The sequence below is a fragment of the Pelecanus crispus genome, chromosome 10, assembly GCF_030463565.1.
Source record: "Pelecanus crispus isolate bPelCri1 chromosome 10, bPelCri1.pri, whole genome shotgun sequence".
NCBI classification, from domain to species: domain Eukaryota; kingdom Metazoa; phylum Chordata; class Aves; order Pelecaniformes; family Pelecanidae; genus Pelecanus; species Pelecanus crispus.
The window spans coordinates 295,398-313,681 of NC_134652.1; the positions used below are offsets into that span (position 1 = coordinate 295,398).

An 18,284-nucleotide genomic window follows, 5' to 3' on the forward strand; every position below is an offset into this window, starting at 1 on the left:
TTTATTCTGTGTAAAGAAATAGTAATTTTTTGAAGTAAAACTGAACGCTGGATGATTCATTTCATGTCACATTTCTATTGCTAAGGCCTGTACAGTACGTAGCTAGTGTAGCTTCTCTATACCACTGTGGAGCAACATTTGTGTTGACTGGCACTGTATTAATGTCTTATCTAGAAATAATGGTTTTTCATACTAAAGCATTTAAATAGTCAGCCGTTGCCTTTTCTTCTAAAATGCATTCAATTAAGTATAGATCTTACATAGGATTCAAAATCTCATATGCCAGGTCTTAGCAGTGCTTCATACAACGTTCACCAAAGGCTGTTCAAAACAGAAGTCTGTCTTTATTACATGCATGGCCTAGTTTGGTTTTGCATGTGTGTAAGTGACATTCCGCTAAAGCTAAGTATATTGCTGCACGCCATTGTGTGAATTAAATACATGAGATGGAATACAGCCATGGAAAGCTGGCAATTTCTGTTATTTTCCACTGTTTACAGAAAGTGTATGTTGCACTCCTTGCTGCTGATATCAAAGGTGTAATAACAAGTTAATGATTTATGCCATGATCAGTAGCTCAATTAAAAGTTGTGAGGATGTGACTTAGGCAGAAACAGGAACTTAAGGACTGAAGGGACAGAGACACAACTGCTCCTCAGAGGAGAAGAGCCATTGGCTGCTGCAAGTTGCCTACTGGGCTAGGATGTTGCTTAAGCTTTCTGGAGAGGCATGCCCTAGCTCAGAAGTGAGAAAAGTAAAAATGTGCAAATGGAAATACAGACATCCAACATGCTCCAACGTAATGTGGCCTGGCACACACATGATATTTTTATTCTCTAACCACTGATTTCTGAAAATTGTAATTGTTACAAAATGGAAATAATAGTTACCACCTGGAGCTACACGGTCTCAAGAGCAAGACAGATCTTAGCTCTGCACAGTGCAAGGCACATACGGGGAAAAACTTCTGTCCCACAAAGCTCAGCTTCACAACTCTGAGCTGTGCTACTGGCCCTTTCTCCAGCATTCCTGCACAGTTGTACTTTCCTATACCCTACTAACTCCTCTTCTAAAGCTGAGTTAATAGAACAGTTCAGTTGGGACCTACAACGATCATCTAGTCCAAATTAATTTACTTCAAAATTTGCCACGAGCACAGAAGAGTTTCTTGGCAAAGAGGGAATGCAGAGAGAGGATGCGAACAGCTCTTGGTAGGGCTTGTTTTAATAAAATAGTGCTTGGGAGTCGGGATGGCTTTTCCGAGCTGCTGGATATGGTTCTCATCAAGGACAGACATAAGTGCAGAAGCCTCTGGCTTTCTCTTGCTTTTTTAGTAAAAATACCCAAACGAGCCAAAAAAGCACTCAGACCTGTTCTTCCCTGAACCTCCATTGGTTGAAATTGAGTCAGTGTGTGCTACATATTATTTATTTGTCCATTAGCATATTGAAGCCATGTGCCGCTTCATGTTTTCTTCCAGCTGACCAAGGAGATGTCATCAGCGTATGACTCTCCTATCCTGACCGTGTTACATGCCAGCATAGCAACACAGGGCTCCCTGTTGTTATTTTCAGGAGCAAGCAGGCTGTGGATTGGGAAGAGAAACGGAGTGGAGGAAGGGACTCACCTTATGGCTGGGTGTTTGACTGCAACTGCAGAGCCAAGAAACTCTTACATGCACTCAGGAGCCCAGAATCTCAAAAGCCGGTGTCCACAGGAGCATAATGTCCCCACTGAAAACATTTTTTGTATTAAATGATGGTAACAAGGAACTATGCTGTAGCACTGCATTAACACTCATATCTCCCACCTACATAGGACAGATTTTGTTTTCTGAAGCAAAAGATTGGCAATTTCTGTGTTCATCTCCAGTTTTCCTCTTAGAAACAGTGCTGTGTACTGCCATGGTGGACATCTCACTGCCCCTTTTGTCCTGGGTTAGCACTGCTCTCTCTGAAGTCGGGTTCATGTTGGACTCTGCAGTTTCTATGGCACTGCATCTGAACATCTGAATCAGACAATTCCTGAACTAGAAAGTTGAAAAAAAAGATATCAATCAAAACACATAAGGAATTTAAAAATATCTCTATAAAGCAGAACATGTCTTAGCTAAAACTCTTGGAAATTTTCTCATGAGTCAGTTAGGAATATAAAGAAATAGCCCCATAAAATATATTTGCCTGTGCCACCATGAAGAACTTTAAAACTGAAAAATAATGACGTTCTAAAAAGACCCAGACTACTGGAAAATCTTATTCTAAAAAATGTTTTTCCTCTTCTGCTTGTTACTTAACCACATCTAATGGGCAGAACTGGTCATTTCTCCAGGCTCATGAGTTGCTGCCACATGCTAATACCCAGCTATTCAAGGGTGGTTTGTTTCCATGTTGGTCATATCCATGAGCAGGGTAAGACCAGCATACATCTGCCGTGCATTGGGAGATCAGGGCACCGGCCATAGGATGTGAGACAAGCAACAGCGCTCTGCAGGACTGAATAAATAAATGTATTCGTCACTTCTTACTCAACAGTCACTTCACTATTTTTCTTCTTTTCACTTATATGCTTGTACTCTGGTTGATGCCACCACTCTTAGTAGATACATTCATTGCATAAACCTATTCAAGTTTATTATCCTGCCTGTTACCACAGTGAACACATACCACTCTGGTTCATCCCCTTGCAAATTATTCTTCTTTGCAGCCAGTCCTCTGCCCCCATTCCAGAGAAGTAAGCTCTGGGTCCCATAGGCACACGCAATGCTTCTACCCTCCCTGTACATACAACCACAAATGCAATATTTCCCTTGATGCAAATTCAAGCTATTGAAAACTTCCACCCCACCTCAAAATCAACTCACTGGTGTTGCATTCCTGAAGAACTATAAAAATGTACTGGGGCAGTCTTCAAAATAGACTTTTCATACAGAAAACTAACAGATGTTCACTAAGGGCTGATTTTCCTTTATATCTAACCTAGTAATTGTTAACATTCATATTTTAATAATGCACAGAGGCTTATGCTATCTTCCAGTATGTAGATATACAGTGGTTGTTTTGGTTTTTTTTTTTTAGTTCTAAATGCTGGATATTGCAATGCTAGTTAACTAACATTAGGTAAGTAGAAATAATTCATTATAAAGCAAGACAAAATAACAGAATATGAGTGTTAAAGATATTTTGAGAGCATACAGTACCTGTTTGTTCATAAAGACATAAATAATTGGATTATAAACAGTAGCTGTTTTGGAAAAGAAAGCTGGAATTGCTGCCAGACGAGGATCAAGGTCAATGGAGGGGTATGCAGTGACCAGGATAGAAAAGGCAGCGTATGGCGTCCAGCAGATTAGAAAGGCAATGATCATAACAACAACCATTCTAGTCACTTGTCTTTCAGGTTTCCTGGTAGTTCCCAGCCTGCCTTGCGTATCTGACACCTTTAAAGAAAAGATAGAAGATTCCAGAAAATAAACAACAAGGCCTCCAACCAGCAAATTTAGTGAGCAAGCTAATAATCTGCCATGCTAGAAGGAACGACCTACTCTTCTCGAGTATGACAGCATGTAAGGATGCTGTTACTGGACCACAGGGTGTCAGTGTTACTGCTGAGGAACATGAATTACTTGTACGCTGTCATTATTAAATTTTCCTTTGCTTAAGTATCTTTATATTTTTATTGTCAAAATGAGAGCAAAAAGGAATTACTAGGGCAATCTCTGTGTAGAAATCTATTTGCAGTCAGGCGCAACTGCAGCCTGCAGCGACACTCCCAAGCTAGCTGCAGCCACGTCATGAGGAGCGAAGCGATGGCACAGGTTTGCTGTCCAGCCTCACAAGAGTTAATCTAGCTTGGGTAACTTCATGCATGCTGCAGCAGCCCACCCCAAGGCAGTGCAGAAATACCTTTAAATTCCATTTATGAGAAAAGTAATCCTAATGAGTCAAATCAGAGACAAGATTTAGCCTCTATTTAGAATGCCAAATAGCAGAATACAATGACCCTGACAGAATGAGCAATTGGCAGTATCTGATAACAATAAGTTACCTCTAAAAATATGAAGCAGAAATTAGGGCTACATTTTTGGGTGATATGACTTGCTATACATCACCAGCTTCAATGGACTACCTTGGCTTACAGCAGCTTTGGCTCTGCACAAAGCCTGATAAAGCTACACTTCTTGGCTTGCAGGAAACCTAACTAGAGAACATTTTGTCCGTAATGGTAGGAGCAGTGTCCCTCTTTTCCCCTTTTCTGGTCTTTTTGTGAAATGCATTTGTTGCTATCCTGACAAACCAGTTTGTGTACAGCAAAATATAATGAAAAGCACAATTCCATAACAAGGCAAATATGAGAAGCAAATATACCTTTGAACCAGCCTTACAGGCAACCAACTTTAAACCTTACCTACAAAACTGTCTTCTGCACCAGTCAGCCCAAGCACAGCATTGTCCTTAGGAGAGCTTTTTACAAGCCCCAGCAGTTTCAGGTTTCTTCCAAGTTCTCATTCAGGCCAGGAGCTGGCTTTAAGTAAAAGCTCCTGTCTTGGACCACAGACTTGCCTGCCAGAAATTTGGAGAGAGAGGCTCATGGCTGCTGCGGTTGGCATCGGCAGAGGGGAAATAACCCCAGGTGAGGTGGTGCAGGAACGGAGGCTGAGCTGTCCCTGCCCCCCCCAGCACCCGAGCCCCAACCTGCTCCCAAGGCTCCACACCAGGCTGGTCTCCCCAGCCCTCTCCTGCTACCTCTTCTCGGTGTACCTGAGCCCTGGCCGGCTTGTAGCCACCACATCCACGGGGTGTAACACTCCAGCCTTGGCCAACCAGGTGTAACAATCCAGCTCTGGCTAACCGGGTTAACAATCCAGCCTTGGCTAACTGGGTGTAACAATCCAGCCTTGGCCAACTGGGTGTAACAATCCAGCTCTGGCTAACCGGGTTAACAATCCAGCCTTGGCCAACTGGGTGTAACAATCCAGCCTTGGCCAACCTTTCGAGAAGTTTTCAGCCAACTCCCAATCTACCCCGCTGTTATGGCTACCCACAGTAATTGCAGTGGTTTAACTGAAGGCATGACTGTGACTTAATTACTGAAAAAGGCGGCCATCTTGGTGAGTCAGAAGCAGGTATTGAGCCTGAATTCAAGCACTTGCTTCTTCCTGTAGCCTTTGCAGACAACTAGGTGTCCAGTATGGGTGTTAAAGACAGCACTCTGCTGTGGCTGTGCAACCTCCTTGCCATGGGTGAAGTTTAGACCAGACTAAGCAGCAGTGACCAGGAAAGTCTGTCAAGCTCTGTGGTGCTTTCTGGCCTTCACCAGAAGAGCGTCTATGATCTAATGACACAAGAATTAAAGTGGGATTGGGGCATTTAGCAGGAATGCTCCCCCTCTTCCCCTCACTGATCATGCCAGCAGCTTAGAGATGTTGATACAGAGATTATGTGATGTCAAACAATGTCTTTCTGGAAAGCATCCTTGGTTTGTTTCTGATGAGTTAGTGAAACAAGGCACTGTTTCGTAATGTTAGCTTACATGGGAAGTAACTAATGATGACTCTGTATGGCTCTAGAAAAAAATGATACCAGATCTTGCAATAATACGTGGAAAGTAAGAGGTTTTGGTGTAATATGGCCTTTTAGCTTTCCACAGTAATGTTAGGACTGAATGGAGACATTTTCCCTAATAACCCTTGCATTACACTCAGGTAATTTAACATATTTAGTACTTACAGAGGTACAGAAGCACCTCCTGGGGAGGCGGGGGGGAGGGGGGGGTGCGTGTCCTTACCTCTGTAGAAAGTTGTAATTCATGTTGGTTTTTAACAAACAAGAAACACAACAACAATAATAATGAATTGTCCTAACACCCACAAGTTCTTTGGCATCAATGAAGGCTGTGTTGGGTGCTGAGCAAAGCTAAGATATTCCCTGCCAATCCATGACATTTCTATAGCATTTTTTCATATACACTGTACCTACACAGAGGACAGCCCAGGCTCCCTTTCAGCAGAAATGCAGTCACCTTGGGGAAGAAACACAATCTCCTGGTTTGTGCTTTTGACTGTTTTGTCTTTGTCTCATATCAGCCTGGCCTTTTTCTCAGCTACGGCTTTTCATGGATGGCAGTAGATGCCTTTCTCTCTAAATCTGAGCACACAAAACTGATAAGGAACCATGTACTGGTGCTTTATCTTACAAAAAAAGGAAAACTGCCATAATAATTTATCTCCATTGTAAACTGTTAATTACATCTTTTCCTGAAGATTCATTTCTGTCATTAGTTTTGCAGTTGTAGCGAAAGTTACTGCTGGCATTGTAAAGCTCACGCACGGACTGAGGGTCTCGCAGACTTTACTAAGACACAGCAATGCCACTTGGGACGAAGCCTGCACTGCGGCAACCATGGGACACGGCAGTCAAAATCCAGGAAGAGGATTGGTTGGGAACATCAAGACCCCAGTTCTGGTGCCTGGATCTCTCTGTGTTCACTGTAGTCAGATTTTTAAAAAATTAGCTTAGTTGTGAGATATAGCCTTCTGGCAATCAATTAATTATAAATTTACAGAATATATCACAGCAAGTTAGCTTTTCTACACCAGGCTGTTTTAAGCTGTAAAAAGTAATAAGAGGGCAACTCAGACAGTTACATCTCTGTAAAAGCCCACAAAAGCCAAAGGCAAGGACTGGCACAAGCCAGACGGCTAATGGCTACATCATTTGTGATGGGGCACGCTGAGGCCTCCCCAGCATGTCCTGGCTGTGTGGTCTGCCAGGTCACTGAGCTGCAATGAGCGTGTGAAACACATAACTTACCGAGAAGTGTGCTTTTTTTAAATATTACTGCTATTCTTTCTGGATAATGGACAGAGGAGTGAGAAAGACAGCCTGGCAAGATCACACCACGGTGGCTGTAGGCCAACACTGGCACAGATCAGTCTTCCAGAAGACATCCTGACCTGACCCAAGCGGCAAGATGCGCCATTCACTGGCTTCTGCTGTGACTGACAGTGACATTTTCCTTCACTGCCTCCCTTGTTCCTCATCTCACCTACTTCGTTTTTAACTTGCAGCCTCTTAAGTGGCTGCAAGGGAAGGAAATGGCCCTTTTTGTGCACCTCTTGAAGCACCTGAGTAGCGCATGAGCCACTGCTCTGGCAGACCCGTCACAGTGCTGGATGCTTGGCGAGTGGTCCCGTTTCCTTCACATCCCCCCCCGCTGGGTGAACATCCCTCCCTGTCGTGCCAGGCCACCTGTGGGCTGTCCCTCCCGGGGGCCTGCGCCGTGCCATGGGGGGGGACGCCTGCCACCCGCGGCACGGGCCCCCATCGGGGTGCCCCAGGCAGGAGCGGGAGCCCGCGGGGCGGCTGTCCTCCCCTGCCAAGCCAAGCAGCAGAGCTCCTTCCCTAAGGAGCGCATCGCCCTCCCGGGCAGCAGTGCGAGGACTGCATCGGCAGCGGGGAGCTCTGCCCCCGCTCTCTATCTGCGTTCCTGTTCCTCTGCAGATAGGTTAGGACAGGGGAAAATAAAATACTGATAAGAGTTCTGGATATTCAGAATAACAGACTCATAGTTTTACAAGTTATCTTAGGAGACTCTGAGTCATCAACAGTGATTTGCTTCAATCATCTCCATATCTTGTAATGCACACCCCCCCGTCGCACCAACAGATGCTGTGCTACCTCACCAGGAGCACTATGAGCAGCAATGCACCTGTGCTGCAGTTCACATTCAACTTTGGATACTTCTTGTGTTTAATACTGAAATCAACCTCTCCCAGCCATTTAACCTTCTCTCCCCTAAATGCATCCTGGAGGAAATAAAGCAAAATGCATTTAGAGGAATCATGATGTCACCTGAAGTATGCATGTTCCAATCTGTATTTTCGAATGAGAAAATAAAGTATTTTTTGCAATTCCCTTCTGTTTTGTTTTACTTAGAGAGAACAACACTCAGAATAAATACAAGCATTTGACTATCCCAAATACTTTAAAAACATCAGTAAATTGAAGAAATTTACTGAATTTATTACTGAAGCAATAAGACAAGGCAGCTTTGCAGTAAACAGCAATAACAATATAGTCCCAAAATATTGTCCCAAAATCCTGTCCCAAATAGGAAGTTTCCTATTTTATTGTCGTCGTCTTTTTCAGTTTTTGCAGATTTTCTTTTGGATCAGGTCAATGTAATCATTCAATAAAATTCAAAAGCATTTCTCAAGTCTTTTAAATTTTCTTGGACAATCTAGTATTTTATTTACTAAACAGCATTACATTATTTACAGATGCTACATCTTATTCTGCATGTAAGTGTTACAGAGTATTAGCCAGCACTCTTAAAATTTTAAGCTAAATTCTGATTTACATGGTTTGAGTCTTAAGAAATGTCACTGAATTGAAGTACCATTGTAAATAAAATAATATTGGGTCATTCAGTTTCTTTAGTTATGAGGCAGACATTCTTTCATTTGTATGATTTTTGGTTAATGAGATGTACTGATAAGTGATGCAAACTGCACATTTTGAAAAATCATTTCTAACCGCAGCATGAATTTCTGGGTGTAAGGATAATTACATAACAAGGGGTGATAACTGAGTGCATTTGCTGCCTGGAAATTTGATCTGCTTATGGCTGATCTTTATAGAAAATCAAACATAAAAATTCCAAATGTTTGCATACATACACATTTTAAAAGTTTATTTATAAGTGCTTATTCTTACCTTTCTTAGCTTCCGCATCAGTTTTCCATAGGATACCAAAATCACAGATAAAGGCACTATAAAACAGGTGGTGAAGAATGCAATAATGTACGTGTGGTCGGTATAAGCTCCTGAATACCTGTTTAAAACACAAAATATATTGTGTATGTATTAGTAATATGTGTTCTTATTATTTTCTTGAAGTATCAATTTTGCTTTTCAAAGCTGTCAGCAGTATTTTTGTCAACTGTTTTTTATTCAAAGTGCCCCTTTCCAGCTTCAGCCGTATCACCAGATGGAGCCCTGGGCCACCTCCCTGGCCGTGGGCTAGGACAGGACCCTATGACAACAGGAGCACAGGCACAGTGGGGCACTTCAGGTGGGAAGGGACATGTAGTCCAACCTCCTGCTTGAAGTGGAGTCAGCTATGGGGTCAGACCAGGTTGCTCAGGGCTTTGTCCAGTCTTCTGAAAAATCTGTCTCTGTCCTCTTTGAATTCTGACAAAACGCACAAGGTGTAGGATGGATATTTTCATTAGAGATGGAAGCTCCTCCCTTTAGAAATTTGTTGGGTTTAAATCTGTTCTTGGCAAATTTTGCTCAGTTTTGTTACAACTTTCTTTACATCCATTTTTGCAGAGATGTACATCACCTTTAAACCTTTCCTTTAAATCATGCCCCTGAGACATCCTGAGTTGCAAGTTTAATTTCTTTGCCATACTCCGCAAGATTGGCCTTACCAGTTAGGCTCACATGTAGTTCCAATCTTACTGGTGGTGTAACTGCTCCAACCCATTGTCGGTGGAATGGTCCAAATGAAGGAAAAGGTCCACACAAAGGCAATACCTAGGGCTGCATGCTTCCCCCTCAAGTGCATATTGCCCAATGGGCGGCAGATCACAATGTACCGCTCAAAAGCCAGCAGAGCAAGAGACCAGAGAGCAACAATGCCTATAGTAAGAAAACACAGTCAGCATCAAAAATTGGGTGGATTCACTGAAAAGCAAACACCATCCCACATCAGAGAATCACAGAATTGTTTATGTTGAAAGGCATCTCTGGAAGAGATCTAGTTCAACGCCCCGCACACACTCAAGCACAGTCGACACAGCAGGTTGTCCAGGACCAAGTCCAGTTGGGTTTTGAATATCTCCACAGATGGAGACTCCACAACCACTCTGGGCAACCTGTTCCAGTGTTTGACCACCCCACACCATCAACCCAAGCTGTGAAAGGATGTGCAATTTATGTGCATTATTCTAATATTTATTAAGAGCACAAGATTTTCGTATGTGTCTAGTTTGTCAGTCTACAGTATAATGTCTACAAAACCAAGCAGTCAATTGGGCCATTTAACTGACAATGACTTCTTTTTTTTCATTCGGTTCTACTCTGAAAAGCTGTACATTACGTGTAGCTTCCAAACGAACAACTTCAGATACATCTTCAAAATACTATCTTTGTGAGAAATGTCCTATTGCAGACTGTCATAAAACTCTAACCTACAGACAGCTGCCCACAACGTCAAATTATTAGTTTATTAGGCACATATCACCTGGTTGGTCACCAAAATCTTGAAACAGCCTGATCTTTCTGCATGGGACATGGCTTACATGCCACAAACTGATTTAGTAGCATTGTCCCTCACTGACATTCCCTCTGTGTGGCTTAACCAGGCTGAGAGCAACTGTGGGACTCTTTCAGGCTGAGGATCAGCAATGTGTTTGATTTAGAGCAGTTACAAGAGTTAGAAGGCTGTCTTTACTGGGCAGCTTCAGAAACAGGAACAGGGAGGCAGGAATGAATGTCTGTCTCAAGTAAGTAGATGGCCCATTTTAAACTAATTTCCCATTTATACTGCAGCAGTGTATTTACACAGGGAATAACGTGGTGAGGACTTCCCCTTTTAGAGTACTTCTAATATTTTTTGCGTAGTTAGTAAAACAAAGCCAAGAAAAAGAATCACAAAAAGATGTCAGTGTGAGGGGTGACTGTTACAGATGTGTCACGGTTCCTCAGAACCACTGGAGTGCAGCTAACATAAGCTGTTTCTATGCCGATATTTTCCACAGTTTAAGAACAGCCACCTGCTCTTTCTCTCTCTCTCTCATTTATCCATATATGCACACACCTAAACACAAACCTTGAAAATAGTTACACGTCATGATTTTTTTCCTGACACTGTTTTACCAAAAACCCCACAACACTGTTATTCTATTAGCAAGCTTTTTCTCATTACAGTAAACATATTCAATGATTAGTATACACGCGACAAGCCACTGATATATGACCGACAGTGATACAGGTTATTCACTCACACGAGAGCCACTACAGAATACACGTAACTGGGGAAAGAACCAGTGAGTTCAAAGGCCTGCAAAGTCAGTGATGGGAAGCTGCAGGATAGCTAGCAGAATGCATTGAAGGAAGTTGAAGGAAAAGAACATACAACTACAAACAAAATCAAGCTTACCAAAAAACGTGACAGCAAATCCTTCCAGTACACAAGCCCAGTATCCCATATAAAAATATCCTTTTAGATTGGTTAAAAAGCTGATGGTGCCACCAGTCAGTGAGACCAGGAAATCAGCCACAGACAAATTGACTATAACATAATTGACAGGCTGTCTCAATTGCTTGAACTTAAAAGTTACCACGATTACAGCCAGGTTCTCAGCAAGCGACAGGGAGGTCACCGCCAGCATTACTGCTGCCAGAAGCCTGAAGTGCCAGGGCTGGATGGAGTCCAAGGGACGACGGAAGGGATCCCATCTGGCAGGACCAGAGGAACTGGACAAGAGCGACTCATTTTCAGGTGCTCTGAATGCATCCATTTTTTCTCTCTCACTAGCAAAAATAATATTGTATAATACCGGAGTTTCTAATCTGTAAATAATATTTGGGATTAAAAAGAGAAATTTGCTGTCTCCAACAGAAGTGTGAACAAATTCTTCATGCTTCTGCTTTCCAGTAATAGTCCAGGAAACAAAGTTTTGGTCACAGGAAAGTTTAGTGCTGTGCAGTGAATGTGGGAACAGGGATGAGTGAGAGAACCTCTTAGAGCACCTTCTGCCCCTCTTTGCCAGTAGTCTCCTGCTGCAGCTGTGTCTTTATCTGTAATAAAACCCAGCTACAGAAGCTGCAGGCTCCCTCCCTCTGCAGCAGCAAACAGCAGTGCTGAAATATCCCTCAGATCATCCCTGCTCTGCGGGGGGAAATGAAGCATTTGCTTGGATCCCTCCCTGACCTTTAGGATGGAAAAATGAAGCTTTCCTTTTGTTAATAGTGAGGGTGGAGCGATCTTCCTCATGCCCTGCGCTGCTGGGAGCGCAGAAGGGGGAGGCTCCCATCTGACTTCTTTGCTTGAAAGGGGGCAGCCCTGAAAAGATTAACGCTGGACTACCACAGCAGCTGTAAACCGGGCAGTGCAACTAGCTTACAGCCTCAGAACTGAAGCTCCAAATTGAATAAGTTTTCTATGTTATTCAGTGGAATTTCAGTTTCTATCAGAGACAGTATGGATGTTATCCCTGATGAAGGCATAATGATTGTAACAGCAGCTTTAGTACTAAAAACTCAAAGATGCACAAAAATGCTTTAAAGATAGAGTTTGTAAATACATGAAAAGAAAATCAATACGGCATGACAACAGACAGTGCGGAAAATTAATAGCTAGTCATATATTTCTGATAAAAATGACTGGATGTATCTGGACTCTTTAATAATCATTAGCAGTTAGGGCTACTTGTGTTTGTTTCCCAAGATGAGTAGCTCCGTTGTCTCCGTACCCTAATGAGACGCAATACTGTGACAGATATTCCAGTACTCCCATTCTAAAGGGCTGCCAGTAATTATTCCAGAAATTAAGCTAGATGCCCCAAGAATATGGAAATAATTCAGCTGTGTTGTAAGTGAGATAATTCGTGGGGACTGTAATTGTTAATCAGAGCCTCAGAATATATTAACCAGAGTCAAAAATACAAAAGCAATCCAGTTCCCATCTTGGAGAGTTCACACTGTGGACACACACCGTATACAACACATGAATAAACAAACAGGAACCAGAGTGAGAGTGAAAATGAGTAACGCTACCTGTCCTCACATTACCTTGAGTTTGTATTTATTTTGGTTTGTACACGAAACACTTTGTTAACACAGGCTAAAATCTTCTGGTATGCAGGAATGGAATCAAAAGGGTTTCTGGACACTGGCAGAAAGAGTTATGCATCAGAAAATTTCAGAATATTTTGAGTTTAAAAAGAAACCCAACCTCCTACTCTCCTACTTACCATAACCAAAATAACAAAGGTATCTTAAAATGGTTAGGATATACTCAACTGAAAAGGAAAGAGATGGCACTTAAGCAGATCACATCTAGCAACAAAAATACTCACAAAATAATACTTATTCAAGAGGAATATTAAAAAATTCCAAGTGTCATAAATAAAAGAAGGATCAACAGACAGAAACATTAAAATGCCTCCAGCAGGTCCTTGTATGGCACAATTCAGCATAGTTCCACTGCCTGCATACTACAGCAGAAGACCTGGACCACAACTTTAAAATCAAGTTTGAGTATTACATTGTTTGAAATTATACATGATTTTAGATTCTTGTGGGTGTCAAAATGAAACTAGAACTCTGAACTTAGCATATAACAGAGAAGGTAGCACCCAGACTTCTCTAAGGTACAAATCTATTGACTGTACATTGACACCCTTTTAAAGAATGGGTAACTATTTTTTCCAGTTATTTTGTTGTCGGTTTGTGCTGTCATTGTTGTCCTAGTTGTTTGTATGAGTTATGATTTTGGTTACAGTTTAAATGCATTCTCTTTTCTTTATCTTGTGCTGCTTCTTTGTTTAGAATCTTTAAAAATATTCCTATGCTGTCTTGGTTGCCTGTTTTGCTTGTTTTAGGTCTTCAGCAGGTCAACTTTATCACTGAAAGTGATTCTCTGCAACATGCTCTCTTATTACAACTTACAGCAGTTGCACTTCTTCCAGCATCATGGGTTTGCATTTGCTACTTTACATTTGGTAGCCCTCTTGCACTGCAGGCCTTTTTGTCCAAATAATACAGACATGGATTTTTTTTTTCTTTTTGTTTGTAATTTGTTGTGAAGCTTTTTTCTGAAATCAATATCAGTTAAATTTAGAAAGACAAAGCATTGCCTTATGAGTACCGGGAGAACAGGAGGATCTCAGCCTCCATTTAAAGAGACGGCTGTTCTCCAGCATTACATCACAAGATCTTTAGCTCCTTTTATTAAGTTCTTATTTTCCATTAGTGCCAAATTCCTTTTCCTGGACTTCCATATACCGAAAGTTTATCAACAATCTTGGAGCACATGCAAACTGAGAAGTCCCTGTTCGTCCTATCTCACACATCTGCCCTACTGCAGTCTTCACTTTCTTGGCCAGAATCGAAGCATGACTTCCCTCCTTAGCAAAGGTGTTCCTGACTAGCACTTCGTATGAAGAGGCAAGACTATAAACCAGCCTCAGGCTATGGTTAAACTGCTGCTGGTTGGATCAGGGAACATACGGTCAGTGAGGTGAAGAGGACGTGTAACTGAGCACTTGTGTAATACGCCTACGGTAATTCCAGCTGTAAGACAAAACCAGCATGACAAGAACCGTGCTAACTGCGATCAAATCTGGTGCCTGAAATTGTATGTGGCAGTTAGTGAATTAGCCCCAGAGTTACCATTCACACAAGACACAAACAGGGAAATGAGGTATAAAGTCAGTGTGGTATTTCAAGTGGTGCACTTGAATTGGTTCTCTCAGCTTTTGAGCATGCGATAGTCAGTCTCAAGATGCTGCCATCTAATGATAGCAGTGGCCTTCACTCCTCAAAGGGATTGTGAAAGATTTGCTTTGTCCCCAAGAAGGATTTGGTTGAGTCATATTTAATTAGAGCAAACAGGATTTTCTGCTGTACAGATGTTTTGTAGGAATCTAAAGTGAAGGATCCCACTTTTGGTACAACCAAACTGGCTGCTGTGTCATATTTGAGTGCCCATCTCAGTGAGTGACCTGGCCACCCCATAACTTAACTTCTAGTTGGAGCGGGGGGGTGGAATCCAACCAGTGATTCAGGCACTCATCATTTCTGTGAGCAAGTGGTGCTGACCCAATGCACTCAGACTGCTTCCATCACCCATGAATACTTCATCCCTTTAGAGCATCTAGCCTCTGGGCCAGTAACTGGGCTGAAGCTGGTATTTCTCCTTTGCCAGATACTGCTACAGACTGTGCTACACCACTCTGAAATCAGGGGGTCTGGCCCGAGCCTTCCTGCAGTGAAGCTGCAGTTGCACGTGCCTGTGCAAGCTCAAGGGCAGCAGCACAGGAGAGCTGCCCTCCGCTCCCAGCAATGGGAGACCCCAGCTGCCCTCCCAGAGGAACCTCCTCTGCAAGGCCTGCACTGGTCTGGGCTGGTTGCTACAAAAGAAAGGCAGTAAAAGCTGGTGAAAGCTGGTGGGGAAGAACTAGATGCACCATGGGCAGGTGCAGAGTACGTGTCCTTGAGAGAAGCTGGACAGCGGGTGCTCCTCGGGCTGGGCAGGTAGGGAGAGGCTTCAGGCACAGAGAAGGGGGAAAGGCTCAATAAGAAGCTTGAGGGGAACTCATCAGTTTCAAAGCAGAGCAAAATTTCAAACATGTGAGGCAGAAATCAGTCTTACTAATTCTGAATTGGTTGGATTTTTTTTAAAATAAGATATTAAAAAAAACAGCAGCAAGTGAGGTCTATGAATAACTTTGGAATTAAATGTATTTATATTGATCTTTCACTGCCTTATATTTGATAATGCCAATCCCATCACATATCTCTAAAAGGAATATAAGACCATATTTCACTACAGTATTTTTAAAAACACAGAGTAAAGCCACATTTTGTTCTGCCTTCAGTAGAGGAGAAGCTGAAGAGAACGCACTAGCATTTAGTTAAATCAGAAATGAAGCAGAAGTTATGGTGATTTATGCATAGAGAATATTACAGATTACATTACAAATCTAGAAACTATAACTCTCAGCTCACATAATCAAATATGTTTTTGCTGAGTCCAATTAATCACAGAAACACAGGAGGGCTGCAGCTGGCAGGGACCTCTAGAGAGGTCCAGTCCAGCCCCTTGCTTAAAGCCGGGGCCGCCACAGCGGGTTGTCCAGGATCGTGTCCAGTGAGGTTTGGAATGTCTCCAGGGACAGAGACTCCACAGCCTCTCAAGGCAACCTGTTTCTGTGCTTGACAACCCTTACGGTAAAGATTTTTTCTTATTTTAATTTTTTTTTTATCTATGAATAAAAAATTAGATACTGCTTCACATTAATTGTAAGAGTTACAAACACAGTTTATTATGGGGCTACAGGTAACCTTTTTATGCCTGGGGAGGTTGAAGGAAAGCACCTGTGAAACCTAATGGCAGACTTTGCTTGAGAACCCTGTTACAGGACTGCAGCGATTAATCTCATTACCTACTCTCAATATAGGCCCACGTTCTTTTAGCACATGTTGAAATTTGAGTCTAGGAAATGGGTTTTCTATTCAATGAAAATTCTGGAAGTTTACACAAATATTCTCCTCCTGCTGCCTGACTAAACTGAAACCATTTGGAGCCTTACATCGGAAGTGGGAGCAGAGGAGTGAGTTGTTACTCTTGCACAGTACCATATTATAAAGATATTGTAAATATCTTCATATAACCCATTCAGAAGCTTCTATGGGAGGATACTTTGTCTAAAAAAACCAGCCTGAACATCCAAGAGCCAATGCAAAAAATTATCAGTAAAGTGGGCTTTTCCAGTTGACCAGGCTGTGTCACTGAAGCATTCGTTTCTAGGTGGTCAGTTTGTGAGTGTGCCTGTACAGAGAGTACTCCAGATGTTGGCACCTGGGTTTTTTTAAACTGATTTCCTCCATCCATTTCTTTTTTATTTTAGCTGCAGTTTTATTTTCTCACAGTTACTGAAAGCTAGCAATTACATACTTGAAGTCTGTTCTGAGAAAACACTGAACTATCATAATGGAAAAATTTTGTCCTTGCCCTTTTGAGTGACTTGGAGGAATTATTTTGCTCTCTCGCTCATTAAAAGAACGGGAGTGGAGATCTCCTTTTGTCAAAAGATAAAAGCTGTGTACAAAAGAGGCGTTCTACACTGGGAAAGATACCAGCATAGTTGCAGGAATTTCAGTAACCAGCAATATATAACAAAGCTGGTAGCTAAATAAAACATGTTCTATTAACTATGAATAAGAAACTAATTCAAATAAAAAAAAAGGCACGTACTGAGCATCAGAAAAGGAAATAATTTGTTCGCAGGCTGTATTTACTTAAGACATGTTAACAATACTTTGCAGTTTGGGGCCTCCTCTGAGCAGGTAAGACTGTTTAATTTATGATAGCACAGTGCTTTGCAAAGCACAATTAAACCCAGTTCCTTAGGCATTGCATAAAGGCAGTTAAGTAAAAGGCAATGATTTCATACTTTTACTGATTCTTACTGAAATTATTTTGCTGTCACTATGAAAGTTTTTCCATGGATTTTTTTTAGGTTTTCACCCACTTGCTTTCACATGATACTAATCTGTTAACACTCCAGTAAAAGAAATTGTTTTAACAATAAGCAGTAAAGTCAGTAGGCGTTGAAAGAGCTGACTATGTCACTATAATGAGCAAAAGAACACTTCAATGGTTTGTTTTTTCTCAGAAACTGTATATTCCCCCCAAAATCAGTGTGAACTGTTATCCAGTATATTCACTTTGAACCACTAAGTAAAAAAATGTTCATGTGCTATTTCTTATTTAAGAGGATTTTTCTATTATGAAATCCTCATTCAGAGGAAAGAGGACTTAATCATGCAAGAAATCCTACTGTCTTGAGGAGGATCATGTACATGAGAATCTTCAGTCTTAATAACCATTATTAAAATCAGTTTGTTATTAGATACATCAAATAAATTTTGTCTATTTTGCAGTCCTTGAAGACACTATATGGCATTTGCTCTAAACTTGGTATTAGACTGAGACCAAATCTTTGAAGAAATTAAGGTCAGAATACAATCTGCAGCTTTGCATTTGTCATCATATTTATGTTTGCTGTAAATATGATAAAGAAATTGACATCTTGCCCATGACTAGTTTCATCAGAGCCTAAAAGTCAATACTCAGATAGACTCTCACCATCATCTTAACAGTAAGTGGGTTTTGAGAGTGATTATATGTAGAAGTTTTTCTAGATTTTTTATTTCTGTAACACTGGCTGTCAGACATCTAATGATTAATAAGAGTATTTCTACACTGTAGTCATAAAAGAGACTGTGATGCAGTAAAGAGCCTAACCTAGTCTTCACATCAGCATATGTGGCATGTGCTGATTTAGCCCGCTGAGGAGCAGCGGGGGTGTCAGATACAGGTGACATTCAGGATTGCTTCCTGGCCCAGAGCGGTAGAGGCATGCCAGAGACGCCGGGGCAGGCAGGGGCCATGCACTGGTGGCACACAAAGGGCTGCAAGGTGACCATGGGGCACGCCAACCCCAAACAGCAACAGGGTGCACACTGCAGTCCGACTTTTGGACTGTG

General features: G+C 41.9%; 1 protein-coding gene across 1 annotated transcript; it reads right to left on the reverse strand.

The window, feature by feature from the left end:
* Positions 1-1,810: 1,810 nt before the first annotated feature.
* Positions 1,811-11,527, reverse strand: LOC104025695 (opsin-VA). The gene is made up of 5 exons (XM_075717446.1): positions 11,167-11,527; positions 9,434-9,644; positions 8,715-8,832; positions 3,197-3,436; positions 1,811-2,029 (listed from the first exon to the last, which is right to left on the reverse strand). The coding sequence occupies exons 1-5, from the start codon at positions 11,525-11,527 to the stop codon at positions 1,811-1,813; spliced, it is 1,149 nt and encodes a 382-aa protein (XP_075573561.1).
* Between the last annotated feature and the right edge of the window lie 6,757 nt (positions 11,528-18,284).

What these genes read in the sequence shown, in the direction of transcription:
- LOC104025695 (XM_075717446.1), bottom strand. Translation starts at nt 11,527, where the DNA reads ATGGATGCATTCAGAGCACCTGAAAATGAGTCGCTCTTGTCCAGTTCC. An exon ending in ATTTGCTGTCACGTTTTTTG is followed by an intron (nt 9,645 to 11,166) that starts GTAAGCTTGATT and finishes TTCTTACTATAG; the next exon opens with GCATTGTTGCTCTCTGGTCT. An exon ending in ACTACATGTGAGCCTAACTG is followed by an intron (nt 8,833 to 9,433) that starts GTAAGGCCAATC and finishes TGTTTTAAACAG; the next exon opens with GTATTCAGGAGCTTATACCG.